General features: G+C 42.9%; 1 protein-coding gene across 1 annotated transcript in view; it reads left to right on the top strand.

The window, feature by feature from the left end:
* Nucleotides 1–16,459, top strand: part of LOC124141509 (DNA-directed RNA polymerase III subunit RPC2-like) — a 33,986-nt gene that overhangs the window by 1,842 nt on the left and 15,685 nt on the right. The window contains exons 4-17 of the mRNA XM_048402414.1: nucleotides 114–189; nucleotides 1,559–1,659; nucleotides 2,095–2,304; nucleotides 2,877–2,958; nucleotides 3,518–3,667; nucleotides 3,998–4,114; nucleotides 4,577–4,762; nucleotides 7,355–7,468; nucleotides 9,141–9,251; nucleotides 10,627–10,716; nucleotides 14,151–14,313; nucleotides 15,475–15,628; nucleotides 15,814–15,888; nucleotides 16,309–16,407. Coding sequence (XP_048258371.1) covers nucleotides 114–189; nucleotides 1,559–1,659; nucleotides 2,095–2,304; nucleotides 2,877–2,958; nucleotides 3,518–3,667; nucleotides 3,998–4,114; nucleotides 4,577–4,762; nucleotides 7,355–7,468; nucleotides 9,141–9,251; nucleotides 10,627–10,716; nucleotides 14,151–14,313; nucleotides 15,475–15,628; nucleotides 15,814–15,888; nucleotides 16,309–16,407 — 1,728 coding nt within the window. The remainder of the gene's footprint in view (nucleotides 1–113; nucleotides 190–1,558; nucleotides 1,660–2,094; nucleotides 2,305–2,876; nucleotides 2,959–3,517; nucleotides 3,668–3,997; nucleotides 4,115–4,576; nucleotides 4,763–7,354; nucleotides 7,469–9,140; nucleotides 9,252–10,626; nucleotides 10,717–14,150; nucleotides 14,314–15,474; nucleotides 15,629–15,813; nucleotides 15,889–16,308; nucleotides 16,408–16,459) is intronic.

Raw genomic sequence — 16,459 nt, 5'->3', positions numbered from 1 at the left:
CTCTAGAATGTCAAAATTTTGTTCTATTTATTATGTACCTGGTATGTAATTATAAGCAATATGGAGACTTCGTTAATTGAGTAGTTTGTTTGAATATTTGATCATGTTTACAGGTACCTGAACATCTATGTTGGCATGCCTGATGTAGAGGAGGGGTTCAACATCACAAAGCCAATATCTCCACATGAGGTCAGTATACTGGTTTTACCAATGTCCCGTATACAGCATTAAGGGGGCTCCTAGAGTATTTGAATCTAGGGACACCCTAAATCTTTCACATTTAATGTTAGAGCAATGACAAGGAACAGCCAGGTCCCTGCTACAGCTTAAGTTTAAACACTGATGTCGAAATAATGAAAGTTAAACTTTGTTGATTTCTTTCAGAATCAGTTGAGTGAATGGTTAGCAATACTCCAGCAATGTCAAAGCAGGGGACAAGAAACTGGTTTCTCACATTGTGGGCTAGCCATGTGAGGAATAGAACCTGGGTATTTCTCCATGACAAGTGAATGCTTGAACCACTTGGCTACCTCAAAGCTGTGAAATCATGCCTATGACTGTTCTGCTGTTACTGGGGCAGTCGGGTAGCCTAGTGGTTAAAGCGTTCGCTCGTCACGCCGAAGACCCGGGTTTGATTCCCGACATGGGTACAATGTGTGAAGCCCATTTCTGGTGTCCCCCGCCGTGATATTGCTGGAATATTTTGCTCAAAGCGGCGTAAAACCATACTCACTCACTCACTCACTCTGCTGTTACTATCCGACATCTACTTGTTGCTAATACGTAACTACTGTTCACTCCTTCACAAAATTCAACACAATTATGCACCAGCTTCTTCAAGCTCTGTCAACGTGCATGTTAGAGTGAGAGTATGGTTTAACACTGCTCTTAGCAATATCACAGCAATATTATGGTAGGGGACACCAGAAATGGGCTCACACATTGCACCCATGTGGGGAATCGAATCCGGGTCTTCGGCATGATGAGCAAAACGCTTTTACCACTAGGCTACCCAGTGCCACCCTCATTAGACAATATCGTGGAACTTTTTATATCCACTTGTCCTCAAACCATTTGACTTTTAATTACAAATATTTCAATTGAAAATGTAATTTATTAAAAGTTGTAAACCTATGAGCAGGAAGAATTCAAGTTAAAAGTAGTAACCATGGTAACAACTGCTGAGGGAGGAAACTACCTCTTTGTGTTTTTAGACTACATTAATAACGAACTCAAAGGGACCGCAAATGTTTGTTCATTATAACCGTTGTTTGTTATAAGCAAATATGCAACGTTTGCACAGCCTGGACCAAAAAGACCAGTCTGTTGTGTCCGTCAGTTCGTTATAAGTATGTTCGTTATATAGCTTTGTGAAGGTTGGAGCAGAATTTCAGTATCAGACTTATTAGAATGTTATGAAGGCATGAGTTGTATAAGTTGGATATTAAAAGGGAGTAGTACTCATTTCTCGGCTACCTTGATGCTACCAGAGAGGTATAGTGAAGTTTGTCACGTGAAGGTCTTAATTTGACTTGTCATGATGATTGCACTGTTTCAGTGTCGCCTGCGGGACATGACCTACTCGGCACCCGTCACCGTGGACATCGAGTACACACGAGGGAACCAGAGGATCATTCGGAACAACCTGCCCATTGGCAGGTAAGTGTGACTAGGGTAGTCACGTAGATGTGATACACCTACCGATTCATGATTTATTTCTGTATCAGTTTTCAGAAGTTAATAGTTTTTAAGTTTTCCCAAACCCTCCTTTAAAACTTCGTACTTCGGATAGTGTTACCTTACCGCCCACTACAAAACAAAATGCTGCCTGTGATGTGCATGTTTTTTTAAATAGACTGCCTATGGTCTAGTTGAGAGCGGAAGCATAGAGTTGAAGATCCCAGGCCACATCATACCAAAAGATGTTAAAAGATGGTACTTGTTGTTTCCCTGCATTATGGGATAAAACGAGGACTGGTCGCTATGTAAGTGAAATAGTCTTGAACGCGACATTAAACCCGATTTGACCTGACCCTTTGTTGCAGTAATCAGATTTGTTGAGTTCACATGACATTCGACTATTTCATTGTCCAGAATGCCGATAATGCTGAGGAGTTCCAAGTGTGTGCTGAATGGGAAGAGTCCGGCGGAAATGGCCAAACTAAATGAGTGTCCAATGGATCCCGGCGGCTACTTCATCGTGAAGGGCGTGGAGAAGGTCATCCTTATACAGGAGCAGCTGTCCAAGAACAGGATGATCGTTGATATCAGCAACAAGGGAACGATCGAGTGCTCCGTTACAAGGTGAGGAAGCATATCATGGGAACACCTTTCTATGTCAAGTTTTAATAGGGATATCTTTAGATGCTGCTGTTTTCAAGGTTGATGTAATAATATAACATTCAATATAAATATTATTCAATATAACATTTAAACAAAAACCAGATGTTAAAAATATTTTCAAGCAATTTGTTTTTTGCTGTTGCAAATAAGAATGTAATTGTAAGCTGGCACAAATAATTATTATATCATTTACCAGTACTTGTATGCTTGCTATTTTCCTACTAACGGGGCACAGGTGGGACAGTCGTCAAAGGTGCTGCAATTCACTGTGCAGAGTTGCGCTACTTGGGCAGGCCAGTAACCTGTGATTGTGGGTTTCACCGAAGTGGTAAATGTCTAAGACCTGCATCACTTCAGGCTTTGCTCCCAAATTAAGTTGTCACCTCGTGATATAACTGCAATACTGTTAAAAGCGGCGTTAAACACAACTCACTCACTCACTCACTCACTCACTCACTCACTCACTCCACATAACAGTACGTGTATGAGGTCCTCCCATTGATAAGTCAGAATGTTGTTTTGGTTTCCTCCAGTTCCACCCATGAGAGGAAGAGTAAGACCTATGTTGTTGTCAAACATGGGAAATACTACCTCAAGCACAACACATTTTCAGAGGTGAGGTATATCCCTTTCTGCAAACTAGTGTGTTTGTTTGTTGTTAAACGCCTCACTCAGCAATATTCCAGCTATATGATGGCAGTCTTTAAATAATTGAATCTTGATGAGACAGTCCAGTTATTGACATCATGAACATCGATCTATGCTATTTGAATATGATGACATGCATCAACCAAGTCAGCGAGACTGACCTCTCGTTTCCATTAGTAGTCTCTTTCGACAAGCATGGGTTGCTGGAGACCATTTCTAACCCGAGTCTTCACAGTGCTGCAAACTTGTACTCGTAGCTAATGATATAATAGATACATATATGGCATTTCTTACAGTATCTTGAACGAGGCAGAAAATAGACACTAGTCTGTGAACCTAGACTCTCTTTAATACCTACTTAAACGTGTTAAAACTTCTGATACCTGTGATCTGACACAAAGTGGTCAGAAACCCTCCTTACTTGCCTCGTCCATCGCCTTCTGTCATGAAAGGCAGAAATGGTGATGGAGGGTAGATAGTGCTGACTTGGATGTTACATTCAGAGTGTTCCCTATTGCTGATGTAGGACATTCCTGTGGCCGTGGCCTTCAAAGCCATGGGGATCGAGTGTGACCAGGAGATCGTGCAGATGATCGGCAGTGAGGAGGAGGTGTTGGCGGCCATGGCGCCATGTCTGGAGGAGTGTCACCGGGCGCAGGTCTTCACACAGAACCAGGTCAGCTATGGTGGGGCACGCAATGTTAGAATATGGCCTAGGGAGCAACTATTGGTTACAAAATGGATGAAAATCATTTACACATATCAAATGTTTTCAGATGTTGGAAGAGTGAGTAAAATCCTTATCAGAGGTCTTTAAGTTCATTTTTGTGTAAGTTGATTTCAAGTATTTAGCTCACTGTTGATTTCAGGTATGTAGCTCACAGTTGCTGGTAATATTTTGTTGCTTGTTTCTTGAGGAGACACTGAGTATTTATGCTGTTCTGTTTTAATGGTATTCTTTTGGTTTTTGGTGCTATTTCTAAGAAGTGTGACATTTTCTTTACAGGCATTAAAGTTTATTGGAAACAAAATTCGCACGAGGAATGTTTGGGTTGGTTCCAAGAAAACCAAAGTTGATGAAGCTCGAGATGTTCTGCATGGTGTAGTCCTTGCTCATGTTCCGGTGAGTCAGACACTTAATTGAAGATGTGTCATGTCAGAATTGTTTGGCAAACTTAAGTGAGTCAACTGAATATATACAGGGATATATAGTAGGGGAACCAGAATTGTTTGAAAAATCGGTACTTGTTAAAAAGTTATGTACTTTCAATTTTTAAATATTTGACCATGTGACTTTAAAGGTAGACATCAAGCTATACCCAAAGACTAGAAGACCTAAAGTAACACATGACCAAAATACATCACAATGGAATTCCCTATTTCTACACAACACCAGTTGCACTTATTTATAAACACCTCGCCAAAGTACTTACGAGTAGGAAACCCTTTGATACTGGCATGATAATGTAGACCTTGCTTTTGGAATAGTCAGAGCTTGAAGTGAGTGATTGTTGGCACCTTAGAATCATATTGGGTGTATATTTTGTTAATGATGAGATTTTATTAACCCTGTCCTTGACCTTAGGTGGTACAGTGGAATTTCAAGGTGAAGGCTGTGTACTTGGCCCTGATGGTGCGAAGGATAGTTTTAGCAGAAGGTGACAAGGTGAAGGTTGATGACAGGGATTACTATGGCAACAAGAGGCTGGAACTGGCAGGGCAGCTGCTGTCACTTTTGTTTGAAGATCTCTTCAAGAAATTCAATGCTGAGGTAATATTCCTTGCTATTCAAATACAGGGGATGGGAGTGAAGTAGAGTTAACACTTGACTCAAAGTTTGTAGATACAGTTATCAGTAGCAGTATTTAGAATCAACTCACCAATGGGGATTCCATATAAGGATTGGTCCCAAGCAACCGTGCTTGTCATAAGAGGAGACTTAATGGTGCGAGGTTTGGTGACTTAGTTGACATGGATCGTTGCTCATTATATCAACCACTGGATTGTCTGGTCCAGACCTGATTGTTTACAGGCTGCAGTTATATAGGTGGGAAATTTTCCATCTGTCATGTTTCGTTTCTGGAGCAGAACTGAAAAAAACATGAGAGATAGCTTAACTAAACTTGGCACATAGATAAGTCTAGTGTTGAACTGGTGCCTTTTGATAGTTTGGGATTTAAAAAAAATTGATTTTGCGAGTTTCCATAGCAAAGACTTTGATTTAGAGTGAAAGGGACGGTACTACACGTTTCTGGAGCAGATCTTGAAAAAAGTACACTATCTCTTGCCTTGCACACAATCAGACACATCATATTGGCAGGGGATTACAGTATTTCATGCTTGTTTTAGAATAACAAAAGTACAGAGAGAGTGGCAACAGAATGAGAATGATGATTAGTGTACATACACTCAGGGGGCAGTCTTACTGCTGGTCCTACGGCCATTGGCCAGCAACACTGTCAGGGGGCAGTCTTACTGCTGGTCCTACGGCCATTGGCCAGCAACACTGTCAGGGGGCAGTCTTACTGCTGGTCCTACGGCCATTGGCCAGCAACACTGTCAGGGGTCAGTCTTACTGCTGGTCCAACGGCCATTGGCCAGCAACACTGTCAGGGGGCAGTCTTACTCCTGGTCCTACGGCCATTGGCCAGCAACACTGTCAGGGGGCAGTCTCACTGCTGGTCCTACGGCCATTGGCCAGCAACACTGGCAGGGGGCAGTCTTACTGCTGGTCCTACGGCCATTGGCCAGCAACACTGGCAGGGGGCAGTCTTACTGCTGGTCCTACGGCCATTGGCCAGCAACACTGTCAGGGGGCAGTCTTACTGCTGGTCCTACGGCCATTGGCCAGCAACACTGTCAGGGGGCAGTCTTACTGCTGGTCCTACAGCCAGCAACACTGTCAGGGGGCAGTCTTACTGCTGGTCCTACGGCCATTGGCCAGCAACACTGTCAGGGGGCAGTCTTACTGCTGGTCCTACGGCCATTGGCCAGCAACACTGTCAGGGGGCAGTCTTACTGCTGGTCCTACAGCCAGCAACACTGTCAGGGGGCAGTCTTACTGCTGGTCCTACGGCCATTGGCCAGCAACACTGTCAGGGGGCAGTCTTACTGCTGGTCCTACGGCCATTGGCCAGCAACACTGTCAGGGGGCAGTCTTACTGCTGGTCCTACGGCCATTGGCCAGCAACACTGTCAGGGGGCAGTCTTACTGCTGGTCCTACGGCCATTGGCCAGAAACACTGTCCGGGGGCAGTCTTACTGCTGGTCCTACGGCCATTGGCCAGCAACACTGTCAGGGGGCAGTCTTACTGCTGGTCCTACAGCCAGCAACACTGTCAGGGGGCAGTCTTACTGCTGGTCCTACGGCCATTGGCCAGCAACACTGTCAGGGGGCAGTCTTACTGCTGGTCCTACGGCCATTGGCCAGCAACACTGTCAGGGGGCAGTCTTACTGCTGGTCCTACGGCCATTGGCCAGCAACACTGTCAGGGGGCAGTCTTACTGCTGGTCCTACGGCCATTGGCCAGCAACACTGGCAGAGGGCCTACAGTTATTAGGCTGGTTGATTGTGTTTGGTACTGATACCAGGAGGTAGAGCACTGGGTACTTGTTTCTAGGGTTGGTGTATTGGCACATAAATCATACATATTGCAATATGGTGAGCTGTATTGTGATACATATTACAATACATACTGGGACCCAAATCATATATATTTGTACCGTTACAATGGTACTTCTTCATTCCCTAATCCAGACTTCAGATTGCAAGATGTGTAGTATGGATAAACCTATTACATCATCAATTTTTGTTTGTTTGTTTGTTGTTTAACGCCACACTCAGCAATATCCCAGCTATATGACGGCGGTCTGTAAGTAATAGAGTCCGAACCAGACAATCCAGTGATTGACAACATGAGCATCGATCCATGCAATTGGGATCGATGACATTCATCAACCAAGTCAGCGAGTCTGACCACCCGATCCTGTTAGTCGTCTCTTACGCCTTGTTACGGCAAGCATGGGTTGCTGAAGACCTATTCTACCCCGGATCAATAATGTTAATGTAAACAGTGTGAAGTGTGTGCTGTTTACATGGTTTAGATAGGAACTCTATCCATCCATATGTCACAAGATAGTAGATATAATTTATATAATTATATTAATTTTATTCTGACTGTATCGGAACATATCAACACAAGCTGTATTGCGATATGTGTATTGCTGATGGGCGTATTGCAACATAGCGGTATGCCAGTTACATTGCACACCCAAACTAAAATATTTTTGGCATCAAATAGTATGAACACTATTATTCTAAGGTTGTGATAACTGGATCTGAATGTGATGTTTCTGTATTCAGCTGAAGAAGATAGCAGACATGACGATCCCCAAGCCTAGAGCGGCCCAGTTTGACATCGTGCGACACATGAGACAGGACCAGATCACCAACGGCCTCGTCAATGCGATCTCCACTGTGAGTACTTCAGTCAGTTGTACATGTCTGAGTTAGAGTACCATGAATTATGTATGGTCAACAAGAGCTGCAATTACGGGACATTCAGACCGAGGCTTATCAACAAGGCTTATCAACAAGGCTTAACTCCCAGCCTTAAACATAGCCAACCTTTAACAGTGGAATAGCTAGGCCACTTATCCCCATACACTTGTGACATGCGGTCATGAATTTCTTGGGGACTACTTTTCTCTGTGTCAAAAACTTGATGACTGCTTGGTACTCGTTCTCTTCCATTTTTGTGTCCATTTGGACCCCTATCACGTTCAGCTGGATGTCACTAATAAACAAATGGCCCCAACAGACCAAATACACTTGCAATTAACTGGTCAAACAATGTACTACATTGACTAGTTCACTTTGTTGTGGCCCATAGTTGAAAGAAAATCAGGCTTTGAACTTTTTTACCAGCCCTCGTACGATGTACATGGCTCTGAAAGTCACATGTTGATTTGTGAATTAGAACTCAAACATGTCAGATGGATTGTGCCCTGTTTGGACTGGTAGATAAAAGATAAAGAAACTGCATATTTGGAAGTTGTCCATCTGATCAATCAGGCCATCACTATAGTCTGGTGTACACTATTACAGTTTCGAGATCTCCTCAAACATTAAGGCCTCTGAACATGCTGAAGCTGATACTTTGCTTGGAGGATTCCTTTGACTTTGTTGAAATTGTCATTTTGACCTCTTAATCAGACAGTTCTGCTTGTTTTTCAAACTTTATGTATGTGCATATATGTGTAGAAGCTAGTGTGACTTTTGTTTAAATAGACAGACACCGGTTCTTCGTATACACTTGTATTCATCAGCCAACAAAACACCTCCTGCACTCACACATGTTGTCACTCAACTCTCAGCCTAAGGCAAACCAAGATGGCTGCCGTAAAGTCATTCCCAAATGTATAGGGGGCAGTTTCGTATTCAAGAGGAAGTTTCGTATCTACATATTAACACTTTTGCACATTCTAGTTTTGATATGCCCTTCATGATTTATGTTGCAATATTCCAGAAGCAAATTCAGGGGAGATGCAGAGCTTCATTGCTCTTCTTCTGTCCTTCCTAAGTGGTGACAAGTGTCAATTTGTTGGCTTTCCTTGTTGGTATTAAGGAGGCTGCAGTTGAATATACTCACCGACACAAGAAACGCGAATACCATGCATGTTGGTTAACATATGAAGAATTACTCATATTCAAGAGATATTAGATTGGTTCGATACACAAATAAACATACTGTTTTGTGACTGACACTCATGATCGCATCACATGTGATGTCATAGATCCATAACTCGAGATGCAGAATTTGTCTCGTGCAGGATAAGTGTGTAAAGTTTGGAAATCATGTGCAGCATATCGTGATAAGAATTTAGTCTCTGGTAACAATTGACTGATTGTTAGTTTTGTCATCTAGTGGTACACATCTCTTCTTAATGTAGATACTTCGCTATATATTTCTATGGTTCACGCTTCTTTTGGCGGTGTGTATTGTAGTTATTATCAACAGACTCATGATGACCGTATTGCAGCAGTTGTGCATGCTGTGATTCATGGGTATTTTCATGCTACTTCTTTTATTTGTCTTCTTCTACAAAACTGAAACTTAACTGTATGGCACTCTATTGTTGGTCGCCAGGGTAACTGGACTATCAAGAGATTCAAGATGGAGAGAGCTGGAGTGACACAGGTTCTGTCTCGTCTCTCCTACATCTCCGCTCTCGGCATGATGACCAGGATTTCCTCACAGGTAGGATTCAGCATCATCATCATGCATGCCCCCATTGTTGATTTGAATCCCAAATTAGCCCTGATTATGTTCCTACCAATTCTAGATATCTCAGCACAATACCCATGCCTTCGGGTTTTATCAAAATGGTAAAAATTATATGCATCAACTCAGGATTTCTTCCCACATTTACCAGACAAACTGGTATATGTAACTGAAATTCTGATCAAAACGTGGTGTTGTGGATAGAGCCTTCGCCCAGAGGATTGGAAGGTTTGTGGTACAATCCCCATGCCATGTCATACCACATGTTAAATGCTGGTAATTGTTGTTACCTTGCCTGGTGCTCAGTATTAAGGGGTTAAAACAAGGGCTGGTTGGCTCAGAATTAGGTCTGTTACGATTCACTCGTGTATTCGGTGAATCAGACCGTATCCATTCATGAATTGAATTCGTTATTGGTGACCAATAGAATCGAATATTCATGAATATGCAGTCATGTTCATTTACATACCCTGTATCTAAAAATATCCATAAGAACATATTATATGCATACATTTCTTGAAAGACAACATTCTTATAACATTTAATTTGACGGAAATGTGGTCACTGGTCATTGTTGCATTTGAGCAGATACTAGTACCTGGATAAGTGCAGTATATAAATGTTTAATATGTTAATAATTAATAAACCATGTCAAATAATTTGTGTTGCTTTTATTTCACTGAATATAACAAATAATACATTCACTGCTGACTTACTATTGTATTCGTGAATTATATTCGTATTCGTTTATCTATATTTGTGATACGAATCGCATTCACCTCATAGTATATTCATTGCAGCCCTACTCAGAATCAGTATACTGTGTCTGAGTGGGGTATGCATGTTAAGCTTAGTGCAAGCAGGGGTATGCATGTTACAATTACTCACTCACTCACTCACTCACTCACTCACTCACTCACTCACTCACTCACTCACTCACTCACTCACTCACTCACTCACTCACTCACTCACTCACTCACTCACTCACTCACTCACTCACTCACTCACTCACTCACTCACTCACTCACTCACTCACTCACTCACTCACTCACTCACTCACTCACTCACTCACTCACTCACTCACTCACTCACTCACTCACTCACTCACTCACTCACTCACTCACTCACTCACTCACTCACTCACTCACTCACTCACTCACTCACTCACTCACTCACTCACTCACTCACTCACTCACTCACTCACTCACTCACTCACTCACTCACTCACTCACTCACTCACTCACTCACTCACTCACTCACTCACTCACTCACTCACTCACTCACTCACTCACATACATCATGGATAGCCCCATTTCACATCACCTTACCATGTCCTTGTTTGTTCACACAGTTTGAGAAAACCAGGAAAGTGAGCGGCCCCCGATCCCTGCAGCCGTCACAGTGGGGTCTGCTGTGTCCCTCCGACACACCGGAAGGGGAGGTAAGTCACCATGATCGGTTAGGATTGAACTTGCTGTAAATAATGTTGGGCCTACATCAGTACAAGGTGTGAGGACTAACGAAGATGTTCATGTAGTGATGTGATTAAATAGAGTAAAATTTAGACCTTGCGACCACCTTTCCCAGTTGCCTGGCCTAGACTAGAATGTGTAGAGGTCTATTATGCATTTCTTCTTTCTTCTTCGACCCTATGTGAAAACATGCTTGTACAGAGATTCCAGCTTCTAAAAATGAATTCACCTGAACACATACCGTCATCACCATGGTCACCACCCAGACAAATGGGTCACACATGTAATCCTGTGCATAGCGACCTACACGACCTGATCACATGCTTCCTCTATCTTCATTCTCTTTCTCATTTCCACACCGTGGGTTGTTTGTCAATAGAGAATCCCTATCCTAGTGTAGTTGTTTTTATATCATGCTAAGGGAATTGGGAAAGAAGAAGGAAAAAGCAACAGATATTCTGTGCCCAGTTTTTTTGCTATGTAGACGTACCTACTCAAATTCTGACCCGCATCAAAAGTGTTGTGTAGATGCAGTCTGGAAGCACACAACAGCTTTTGGAGAGAAATGGATTGCCCCTCTTATCACGCATCTTAGGATGCGAAGAAGCCTCAAATGACGTCCGTTGTCACTATTAAATCAACGAACAAGCTTTTTTCGTCCCCATTGCCTGTAATATCTGTGACCAAAGACAGGGTTTCTGACAGCTCTTCTCCACAGCCATCGCAATCCTCCCTCACTGTCGTCGACCATGGGCCCAGTCCTTCCTATCCTCAAGGCCCACTGTCTCCGAGGAAGGATCAGGTTCGATCTTGCTCCTCACCTAAAGCTTACAGTCCTCAAGCAGTTCCATCAACTACTCGTCAGTCTCCTCAACACTCTCCTAGGGATCGTGGTTCTAATGTCAAATGAACGGACTCCTCCACCCGATATCAGGATCTCTCATGACTACCAACATCGTCATCAGGACTCTCGAGGTTGAGACGTTCATCAATATGGCCTTCTTCAAACCACCCCCAGGGATGGGAAGGTTGTCTCACTCACATGCAGGATCAGTCACATCTCTCCGTCGGCGTGGGATTCTACAACACTGTTCTTGGGACATTCAATTCTAATCCCGCCTGTACCAACTCCCCTGGTCCTCTCAGAGTCTGTTCCCCGATTGTATCGAGGAAGTGGCCCAGGATGTGACAAGGGAAACTATTCTGCAGGTTTTCCGTCTTCAAAGACACCAATCAGAGGAACGGGAGAAGAAGGAGCGACATTACCCTCAGGATCTATGTGAGGTTCAAGTTAGTTTCATGGTTTAGGGAAGAGGTTGTCACAGTCAACATGGTTCATCCCTACTCGCGATGTTCGGTCTCCGACCCCAAGGACAGTGGTGAGTCTGCCTTTTGGGGCGACTCAACCAGCAATTGACTTGCCTCTATTTCGGGCATACTGTGACCTTCCACCACCAGTCATTCCTTACAGTCGCGTAGACGGAACACCTAGGCTGTTTGCAGACAGTTGGGCTCTTCGAGACGACCCCTTCATCACACAGTTGCTCCAGACCGAATTTCAACTGCCCCTGACCACCAGTCCAGCCAGGCAGCTGCCAATCCTCGAAGACACTAGGGCTACATTGCTAGGGAAAAATGCTATAGAATGCCTCGGTCCGGTGCCCGCGACTCCCAGGTTTCTACTCGCCTATATTTCTCGTGCCATAGGACATTCTCAAGCTTCGGCTAATTTTCAACATGAAGACCTTCAAGGTGATATACCTAGAGGAACTACAGAACTTCTGCATGACTTTGTTCATATGCTGATTCGGGAGCACTGCCACTTCCTGTATTTTCCAAGGCTGCCATTGCCAATGGAAGGTGCTCCCATTTGGAATTTCTTTGGCCCCGTGGCTATCTACCCACCTCACCAAGCCCATAACAAAATTCTTCATGTTCTCAGAATCATGTTCGAATCTTACATCGACGACTGCATCGAGGCCAACGAAGACCACACCATTCTTCAACAACATATCAGGTCCACGCAACATCTTCTCCACCACCTTGGTTTGCTTGTCAACATCAGCAAGTCCGAGACGACTCGCACTCAACAACTCCATGGTGATGTTGGGATGTGTTCAGGTGAATTCATTTTTAGAAGCTAGAAACTCTGTTCAAGCACTTTTCCACATAGGATCGAAGAAGAAATGTATAATGTGTGTTAGGATAAGTACATTTTCTGATTTATTGGAAAATTTTCAACTTTGAACTTAGCTATGAATTTCATACACTCACCCACTGGTTAAATGGAAATCCCCCTTTTTTGGAACTGAAGGGGAGGGGGGGAACTCATTTATAAATTTCTGGCCAAATCTTTGTATAAGAGAATTCACTCATGTTTCAATTGCAAGGGTAGGCTGTGAGGTTGTATAAATTCCTCTCTGTATTGTCTGAAATAGCATAATGTTTGAGTAGAGAAAGGAAAATGTTTAGATGTGAAACACTGATACCGTCACCCAGCTAAAAATATATCTTTGATGTATATGCATTGAGTAGGCATGTAATACGTCCATACATTGTGTAGGCATGTAATACGTCCATACATTGTGTAGGCATGTAATACCTCCATACATTGTATAGGCATGTAATACCTCCATACATTGTGTAGGCATGTAATACATCCATACATTGTGTAGGCATGTAATACCTCCATACATTGTGTAGGCATGTAATACATCCATACATTGTGTAGGCATGAAATACCTCCATACATTGTGTAGGCATGTAATACCTCCATACATTGTGTAGGCATGTAATACCTCCATACATTGTGTAGGCATGTCATACATCCATACATTGTGTTGGCATGTAATACCTCCATACATTGTGTAGGCATGTAATACCTCAATACATTGAGTAGGCATGTAATACCTCCATACATTGTGTAGGCATGTAATACCTCCATACATTGTGTAGGCATGTAATACCTCCATACATTGTGTAGGCATGAAATACATCCATACATTGTGTAGGCATGTAATACCTCCATACATTGTGTAGGCATGTAATACATCCATACATTGTGTAGGCATGTAATACATCCATACATTGTGTAGGCATGAAATACCTCCATACATTGTGTAGGCATGTAATACCTCCATACATTGTGTAGGCATGTAATACATCCATACATTGTGTAGGCATGTTATACCTCCATACATTGATTAGGCATGTAATACCTCCATACATTGTGTAGGCATGTAATACCTCCATACATTGTGTAGGCATGTTATACCTCCATACATTGTGTAGGCATGTAATACCTCCATACATTGAGTAGGCATGTAATACCTCCATACATTGTGTAGGCATGTAATACCTCCATACATTGTGTAGGCATGTAATACCTCCATACATTGTGTAGGCATGTGGTCTGGTGAAGAACCTGGCTCTGATGACTCACATCACCACGGACATGGATGAAGCCCCACTTATCCGACTTGCGTTCAACCTCGGTGTGGAGGACGTTCAGCTGCTCAGTGGGGAAGAGATGTCCAGCTGTTATGTCTACCTCGTCTTCCTCAACGGTTCGTCTCCATTCCTCTCTCATACATCCCAATGCCTTACATATAGTGGCAGCCATTAGGGCTGGGACTAGTCCAAATTTACTGCCTGGGTACCCGACCTACCCATGTACCTGCTGTAGGCCTCAAGTTTTACTGGAGTCCTGCCAAAAGCTGCTTAGATACATGCATACACTGAAGTTGACGGAAGCTTTATCTTTACTCTAACAAAAAAGAGTCAGAAGGAATGCCTGCATAGTCAAAAGAAATGGGAGCATTTAGCAACTTGTGTAACTATAGAGTTTGATGGGTTTATATATAAAGTGACTAACCACAGATCGGGTAGTCCTGTGGGTACCTGGGCCATACTCAGTACCCCTTCGACCCGAGTACCCCATTCCAGCCCTAGTTCCCATCTTGCTGTTGTCAACAACAGACGGTGGCGGTCAGGTAGCCCAGTTGTTAAAACATTCCCTCATCACACCGATGACCCGGGTTCGAATCCCCACATGGGTACAATGTGTGAAACCTATTTCTGGTGTTACTTGCTGTGATATTGCTGGAATATTGCTAAAAGCGGCGTTAACAACAACAGATGTAATATTACACGTGATGCTCATGAATAAATATGCCAAGAGGATTGATCTGTACAGTGTTTGGACTACTAGTACATGTTTCTGAAACAAAACAAAAAAATAACAGTTATCTCCTTGAGGCAAGATGAAAAAAGGTCTAGTATATATACTCATCATGCTCATCGTCAAAAGAAACGTGAACCATAGAAACATATAGGGAAGAATCTACATTAAGAAGAGATGTTTCCAATGTGTACCACTTAATGATAAAACTAACAATCAGTCAAGTGTTAGCACATAGTGACTTTATTCTTATCATGATATGTTGCATGTGATTTCCAAACTTTACACGCTAATTCTGCTAGAGATAAATTGTGCATCTCGAGTCATGATGCGTTCATGAGCATCGGTTCACACAACATACCAGTATGTTCGTTTGTGCATCGAACCAATCCAATATCTTTTGAATATGAATAATTCTTCATGTATTAACCAACGTGTATGGTATTCACATTTCTTTTGGTGGTGAGTATATGTTAATCTTAAAGAAAAAGGTCCTGGCTTCACATGTAGTCATGTATTTCTTATATGAGTGCAACATAAATTGCAGGAAACATACTTGGCGTAATCCGAGACTACAAGCGTCTGGTTCGAACATTCCGCATGATGCGTCGGGCCGGATACATTAGCGAGTTTGTGTCCATCTTCCCCAACCATGGTCATCGATGTGTGTACATCGCCTCTGATGGGGGACGAGTCTGCAGGTCAGTGTCAAAATCATTGTGATGATGTCTCATTAAGTGCTTATCACTTATGTGTACCGGTCTAGTAATTAGTTTCAGTCTTTGCTAGAATTGCTGTTAGCTAGATGCGATAAGTTGAATAAGAAACTGTGATTTTTGTTCTGTCTCATGAGAGCAATTTGAAAATCTATTATTATTTGTTTCAGACCATACATCATTGTACAGAACGGAAAACCCTATGTGACTAACAAGCATATAAAGGAACTGAGTCAGGGATTTAGGTAAGAGTGAGCGAGTGAGATGGGTTTAATGCTGCTTTGAACAGTATTTCAATGTGGGAGGAAAGCCCGAGGTGATGCAGGTCCACTTTGGAGAAACCAAGGAGCAAGGGTATGGTGCTGACAAACCTCGAAACATAATAGTGGCCGACTGGGATTCGAATCCACAACCATAGGTTTCTGATGTGTCCAAGGGAGGTAACTTGTGCAGCAAGTTGTGGTGACTTTGATGACTGGGCTAAACAATACCCTGGTTCTCAGGAAGTGATATTTGCACATTTGATTTTTATGAACTTGGTTATTTCTGCCATATGGGCAATAAGTAGTGATAGACAATCTCTCTCTCGAATCTTTCACTGCAAATTGCTGCAAAGCTGCTGAATGAGCGTACAATAATATTCAAATCTGTCTCCTACATTGCAGGTGTTTCGACGACTTTCTGAAGGAGGGTCTTGTGGAGTATCTGGATGTAAACGAAGAGAACGACTGTATGATTGCACTGTACGAGAAGGACATTACAAGGTGAGCTACAGGAATACACTTCCATGTTCCATGGTTCTCAGTCTCCATACAC

The sequence above is a fragment of the Haliotis rufescens genome, unplaced genomic scaffold (genome assembly GCF_023055435.1).
Source record: "Haliotis rufescens isolate VD_foot unplaced genomic scaffold, xgHalRufe1.0.p SCAF_26, whole genome shotgun sequence".
Taxonomy (NCBI): Eukaryota; Metazoa; Mollusca; class Gastropoda; order Lepetellida; family Haliotidae; genus Haliotis; species Haliotis rufescens.
This window is presented reverse-complemented; position numbering and strand designations above follow the sequence as displayed.